The following is a 7373-nucleotide window of genomic DNA, read 5'->3' as shown; positions in this document are numbered from 1 at the left end:
CGTAACCGTTTCATGCGTAATTTTGCACCGGGTATTGGATGCCGCGTGGACCAGTATTATTTTGGCGAGGGTGTCTCTACTGCTCACCCTCTTCCCTGCATCCCTTGTTGTCCTCAACAGCAGACACGGATTCATTCAGACGGGGGCTATCTGTATGCAGCAACATTTTAAACAGACCAGGACCTGTTTTAATGAAAGCCCACATCGCTGTATCCCGGTTGAAGGTACGGCTCTCTCGGTTTCCTTCTCCATTCCTCGGCTCACGTTTCCATGTTGTGCGTTTGTTTTTCGATCAGAATGGTGCAATGCAACGTTTGCACAGCTCTTCCATCTCCTGACATTTCCGAATATAACATAACGTAAATAGTTTCGTGATTTCACACGTTGAGTATTTTATTTATTTGTTCTTCCTCATTTTATAGTTTACAACAGTATTTTTTTTCTGCGTCTCAGAGAGATAAAGATCGAAAAAGGGAGAGAGAGGTAGAAAGAGAAATTGGAAGAGGAAGAAAATCAATTCATGTCTTCCAGGCAGGTGAATGCACATGGGTTAGAGTGAGTGCTGGATGTGTGCTTGTGTATTTCTTTCAAAGGAAGACGAGCATTGGCAGTAAGGGAAAGTTTGTACTGTATACAATATATGCGTGAGAAGCTATGAGCAAGACAGAGACAGCAGCTAATGTGATACTGCATGTTCACATAGGTGCAGGGGTGGGAAGTAACTAAAGACATTTTCTCAAGTACTGTGCAGTATGGACAATATATATAATTAAATAGTGTAATTTTGTGGGACTTGGCATTTTAGAGGGTGATCTTGCGTTCAGTAAATACTGTGCATTCATTTGAGGCTGTGGCTGCTTGCTCCTTCATTTGCATATTAAGCTTTTACCTGCCAAACAATGAATTAGTTCAAAAAATATCATGCATTTCTAAAGTTTTAACTAGCACATATATAAAGCAATTATACCAAGTTTCACAGCATACTAATTAAAAGGAACCATTCTTCCCAATGAATACATTTGCTTTTAATACTTAAATAAATACTTGTGCATGACTGTACAGGTATATTTAAATAATGTTATAGATGGAAATAAGAATTTATGTTTGTCTCAAGGGATCATAATTGAACCAATGGGCATGTTTTATACTTGCACTTACACTACTGATGTAAACAAACATTTAACAGCATCTGAAACAGCAGCATCAGCAGCATCTAGTGTCTGTCCCTGGATTAAGAGGACTTGTTCAATGTGGGAGTGAGAGCAAGTTCATGTGCTCTGAGTTGTGGTGGTGGGGCGGTGCTTTTGTTTACATGTCTTCAACTACATTTTTAAATGCAGGACTTTCCATTGTGGTATTGTTGGGACTTGAATAATTTCCATGGACAACATGAATGTGCATACGTGTGTCTATACAGGTGTTTGTTTATACAAAGCATGATATTCATTTCTAACTCTCTCTCTCTCTCTCTCTCTCTCTCTCTCTCTCATATATCCAAAGCACAATACATACCTCTGTCTAATGATAATATCTGTTCATCGCCCTTGTTTCTGCTTTTCCAGCCTTCAATCAGGAATGCCTGCGAATGCTCCAGCTGCTCTCCCATGCTGTTCTCTGAGAATGGGATCATAGTAAACCTCTCTGGGATTTAGATCAACTGCTAGCATGTTGCAGCCTTCCACCAGAACAGGTGACAGCCTGTTGGAAACATTACCTCAATGGAGTAAGCGTCCGAGATGGGGCCTCTCCCTCACCCTCTGCGTGGCTCTCCTCTGGCTTCCAGGGGCAACGGGGTCTACCCTAAACTGCCTTAAGACGTGCATCTGCGCCTCAAACATAGTGAGCTGCTCCAAGATGAATCTGACCACCGTCCCGACAGGTCTACCACTCTACACTGCCGTGCTGGATCTCAGCTATAATGAGATAACACGGCTGCGATCCGAGTGGACCCCAGTCAAGCTCCTGAAGCTCCATAACCTCCTCCTCAGCCATAATGGTCTCCACTTCCTGTCTTCAGAGGCCTTCATATATGTGAAGCACCTGCGCTACTTGGATCTGTCCTCCAACAACCTGCGGCTGCTGGATGAGTTCATCTTTGAGCCTTTGGTCAACCTGGAGGTCCTCTTGCTCTACAATAACCTAATTTCCCAGATTGACCGCTCAGCCTTTGTTGGCATGAGCAGCCTTCAGAAGCTCTACCTTAGCCAGAACCAAATCTCCCGCTTCCCTCTGGAGCTGGTCAAGGAAAAGTCCCACCTGGAGAAAATTAGCCTCCTGGATGTGTCCTCTAACAAGATCAAGACGTTACCCCTTGATGAGCTCCAGGGGCTGCCTGCTTGGATTAAAAATGGCCTCTACTTCCACAATAACCCTCTGCTGTGTCACTGTGATCTCTACACACTCCTAGCACACTGGTACATTCGAAAGCTCAACTCTGCTGTGGACTTCAAAGATGACTACACATGTATTCTGCCTGGTCCACAAAAAACCCAAGTAGGTATTTTTGATCTCAGCGGTAACTATATGAACTGCAGCACATTTAAGGAGGCAGATGAAGAGGCTTTTCTGGAGCAAACGGTGATCCTCGGCTGTGACACCAAACACAGGGAAATGTTAAAGACCTGGATGATGCCTGGTAATGTGGTGGTGACACCTGGAAGTAACCACACAGCCAAAGTCTTGAGAGATGGAAGTCTGCAGATTCATCCAGTGAGACCTGAGGACTCTGGGACCTACACTTGCTTTGCGACGAGCGAGGCCTTCAATGAGACAATCTATGTGGTGCTGAAGGTTCACAATTTCACCATGAACGGGGGCGGGGACACCCTGAACACAGCGTACACCACCTTGGTGGGCTGTCTGGCCAGTGTGGTGCTGGTGCTCATGTACCTTTACCTAACGCCGTGCCGCTGCTTCTGCTGCCCCAATAAGGGAAAGGCTCGGGGTGAGGACAGCATCCACTCATCCATGCTCAGTGTGACACCTACCCATGAGGACCCAGCTCTCAAGGCCGAGCTGAACAGGCACGTGGCGTTCATAGACTCCAAGGACTTGCAAGGCCAGAACGGCAAGCTGAACCCCAATGGGGATGAAGACGATGATGATCTGGATGCAGAGGCTGGTTCTCTTATGAAGGGGAAGAGGAAGAAGTCAGTAGCAGAGTCCATCAGCTCCGTCTTCTCAGACACTCCCATGGTGGTCTGAGATGAAACGATGGATGCCACATGACTGGATGTATACGGTACAACGTGAGCCATGTGTGAGTTAATGTAATCTGTGACTGACCTTGTGGTAGGAAATGGAGGAAGGATGCTCAACTGTGGTTGCTGGCAAGTGGAAATAAGGATCTCAAAGGGAGTAAAAAAAAAAACTGACTTGTTGTCGACAAGGACAATAAGCAGGACTTTTCCAGCATTTTAATCTGTAGCACTTAATATTCATACTGTGAAGGAATGGCAGTGTACATGGACAGTGGAAACTACTGAAGTCTTATGAGAGCAAAACGCAGACGATATATTGTTAATATCAGCACTCAGGAAGTGATAAATTAAACATCTAAAGTATGACAAATACATATGAAACAATGCACGGGATGAAGATTTGAAAACTTGCATATTGAAACCATGTCTGGCTCATAATTATATTTATTACAAGGACTAGAATAGATTGCATCTTACGTAAACATTAGAGAAAAGATACATTTACCCCACCTCTATCAACACTGGGACATAGATTTAGATAGACAGACTGCCGTCACCAGGCTATGAATACATCTGTCATTAGCTTTGAGTCATCCATAGAGAAACAGCATGCCATTATATGAGGTCCCAGACTGATCTGTATGAGTGGGATAAAGGAAATGTGGATTCATCAGACATTTAGTCATTTACATTGAGAAAGCGGTAGCACAAACATTATATTAAGAGGCCATTGCAGGTCATTCCCATCCTACTTCATAGCCAATACTTAGTTGCACTCAGATATAGTTCATCATAACAATTGTTATTCGTATTCATAGTCATATGTGTAGCGATATAGGAGATTGCTATTTTTTCCTTTGCTATGTTAAGGGATCAATTTACACAGAGGCATGGTATAAAATAGTTAAATAGCTTGAGGCAGATCATTGTTTATAAATTAACCGTATATCAAAACAGTTACTTCTTAGTTATTGCACATCTACAGAATAAACCAAAAGATACATTTGAAACCTTACACAGTTAACAACATGGAGCGCCTCCAGCAGATACACGTAAGGTACAGGGAAGTATTTTGTCTTAACTGTTCATCAACATATTGTTTCAATTCCGTATACAGGCAGGTACCATGGTCCTTACAAGGACAAATAGGCTTCTGTTAGTTGTCCACTGAGGTGAAACTCACTGCAGAGTTTGACTCCTCCTCTTAGCCAAGTTATAGCATTTGTTTCTGTCAGTCACACTAGCACACTAGAAGTTAAATACCAAGTGAATGTGAAAGCTGCGAGCTTGAGTTTAATTTAGTCTTTCCTGTGTCGTAGATTTAAGTATTTAATATTGAATTTAGCTCAGATCGACAATTGCCAGTTTCACCCTGAAATAAAATGTAGCTGCCCTGTGGTAGGTAGAAAAAGCTGTATGTTGTTATTAGCGGGTAAACATTAGAGTCTGCCACATAACAAAACCTACAGGGTTCTTCCAGAAGATGAAGCTTATGAATAATTATGTATAATAAAATAATAATGAGGCTGCGCATTATCTGACAGGAGCGAGCTGATTTTAGAGTTTGTAGCTACTGACAGGAAACCTCTAGTAAAACCCTCAGAAGATCCTTTTTATGAGTATAACTGAATCTGTTGTGAATTGAATTTACCAAGCGAGACACCTCGTGTGCTGTGCATATTTCCTTAACAAGGTTTAAAACAGGAGACTGTGTCTCTGCATAAACAAGAATGAGTGATTTCATTAAACTTCGCGGCGTTTGTGTCATAATGAAACTGGGCTAGCCTGGTGTAAATGCTAATTGCATCTTTTGATGGAATGCGGCTTCTCTCTGCTTTCGATGCCTTTGTCTCTCTGAGCAGGAGGGGAATAGGTGTGTTATCATGAGTCACAGCAGCACAACACCATTCTCTCTGGCTCCCTGTACACCGACAGCCTCAATTCAGCCCAGATGTGTTTGCTTTGTTTGTGTACCTCTGTCATTAAGAGGCTGCCCTTACGTAAGTTCAAAAGCAATCATTTAGCCAGGCAATGAATGTGATGCCCTTTAAGTAGTCTGTAATTTGTTTATGAGGGAAATGCCTTGAGCTTTCATTGAACATTTGCTCTCCCACTGAGACATATGAATGGAAAGTATAATGTTAGAAATTTACCCTTAGTGCTTTATAGTTTTCTGGTTCATCCAATCTCACAGTACAAGGCATAGTTATGTAAAATCGCATACATCTTGCAATTAAATGTCGGCATAGCTCTCAAATGTTAAGATGTACACATTTCTGGGAGCAAGAAGTTTTTACGCAAAATTGATGTTATATTCACAGTTGCAGTGTGCACCGCAGCATCTCCTGTGTGGGTGAGAAAAGGAAGTCACACTTATCAGAGAGGTGGTGTGTGAATCATTCCATTCCTCACACATAGGAATACCAGGTGGAGAAATAGAGAGCAGCAAAAATACCACAAGATGCACTTAAATAAAGCCACATTTACCACTACTGCTGACTGGCTGCAGTTGGCGAAAAATCTGTCCAATTTTAGGGATTAGGCTCTATGTTTTCCCCTTCTAGAGGACCTGGACACTTAAGGAATCCTGAGAAGCTACTAAATGCCAGTCACACAATCTGAAATGGCTAACTAAAATACACAGATATAATGGCTGTTGAATATCATACATTGAACTGCCAGCCCATCAAGGAATAGCACGTGTTTGCCCAGCAGTAACCCAGTGTCAATCAAGTTAAATTTGCCATGGCTAATGGGTGGTCTTCTTCTCTGGATTGTCGCTCAAAATACAAGTTGCAGTTCTGTACTGAGAAAATCTAAGTGCTATTGTGAAGGTCCTAGAAGAGTGGCTTTGTTCTCTCCAAAGCAAATCTGCCTTCCTATATATATCTATATATACAATATATATATGTATTAAGACTCACTTTTATGTGTTCAGTATTGATTAGTTGTGTACTGCTATGTTCTACCAGTGTACTGACTTTATTCTTGTATAATCTGATGTTGTTGATCATTTTGCATTTCGTCTGCTGCTGTGCTACTGTTAGTTCTTTCAACATTCAAGTCTTGACATAAATGTTTATTTTTTAAGCAGGCGGGGTTTAGTTTTTTATTGAAATAAGATGTATTTTACATTTTACACTGCTGACAAATATGGTTAAACAAAAAAAAAACAAAACATACTGAGCATGTATTAGAAACTACACAGGAAGAGTGCCGGTTTGAAATCATCAAACATGATACATCCTAATGGGCAGTGAGTATGTAGCCGCCAGTTATTTTCAATCAGTATTTGACTTTTCCCTGAAAGCCATAAAGAATTCAAGGAGAAAAAACAGCGATTTATCAGATGGTGGCTACGTCAGGGGATGTAGGGACTTGTAGGTAGGTAGGTTAGTTCTCCAACAGATAATTTAAGACAATTAAAGCAACAACTTTTCTGTCTAAGGTCAAAGAATATTTTTTATAAAAGCAACGGATGTAGGAAAATCAAGAGATCTCTTCACACAATGGGATTTGAAGACGGGATAAATAAATCTTCTCAGGACTATGTCAGTTTTATCTTCTGATGTAATACGATGTGAAAATTCCATTTTAAAGGTTTTCACATTTGCAGCATCATTAAGACAAAATCTTTGGTTTGAGATTTGTGCAGCTCACATGCCATTTGCTATTTCCTATAATTGCACATTAACGGTTCCCTAAATGATTATTTCTCACAGATAAGGAAAGTAAGTGGTCTCATTGCCCGACACACACATCTATCTCCATTCATCTGACTATGTAGTAGCAATTTCACCTTGAGGTGGTGGGGTTAAAAGCTCACTGATTTAACAGTGTGCTACTAAGTGTCCACAGCACAAGAATTGAGCTTTTAAGCATTAAAAGCACTGAGTTTATTGACCACTACTTCAAAGATAAGCTGGTTGGTCACTGCCATTAAACCTGAAAGGTCTCACAGCTTAAGTGGAATGGCTTTGCATGGTATGCTTAAGAGCTTCTCTGACTGCAGGATAGGTGCAACCTAGTAGGCATTAAAGATTAAGAATCCTGATCATTTGACTTAATAAACAATGAAGATTTACATTTTGTGCCGCCTCCATTTTACTGCTGTCTCCTACTGTTTCCAAAAATTATCTTTAACTCTGAACATGTAGTTATTTGCTTGTAAAT

General features: G+C 41.3%; 1 protein-coding gene across 1 annotated transcript; it reads left to right on the top strand.

Moving 5' to 3' along the window:
• On the top strand, positions 1-6258 carry amigo1 (adhesion molecule with Ig-like domain 1). The gene is made up of 2 exons (XM_046056737.1): positions 1-224; positions 1563-6258. The coding sequence occupies exon 2, from the start codon at positions 1666-1668 to the stop codon at positions 3202-3204; it is 1539 nt and encodes a 512-aa protein (XP_045912693.1). The 5' UTR covers positions 1-224; positions 1563-1665; the 3' UTR covers positions 3205-6258.
• Positions 6259-7373: the final 1115 nt, after the last annotated feature.

Source organism: Micropterus dolomieu, linkage group LG08, assembly GCF_021292245.1.
Source record: "Micropterus dolomieu isolate WLL.071019.BEF.003 ecotype Adirondacks linkage group LG08, ASM2129224v1, whole genome shotgun sequence".
Classification (NCBI taxonomy): domain Eukaryota; kingdom Metazoa; phylum Chordata; class Actinopteri; order Centrarchiformes; family Centrarchidae; genus Micropterus; species Micropterus dolomieu.
Note: the sequence above shows the minus strand (reverse complement) of the source record. Positions and strands in the feature narration are given on the sequence as shown.

Bases quoted from the DNA above. Each gene is read 5' to 3' on its own strand.
- amigo1 (XM_046056737.1), top strand. From the start codon at position 1,666: ATGTTGCAGCCTTCCACCAGAACAGGTGACAGCCTGTTGGAAACATTA.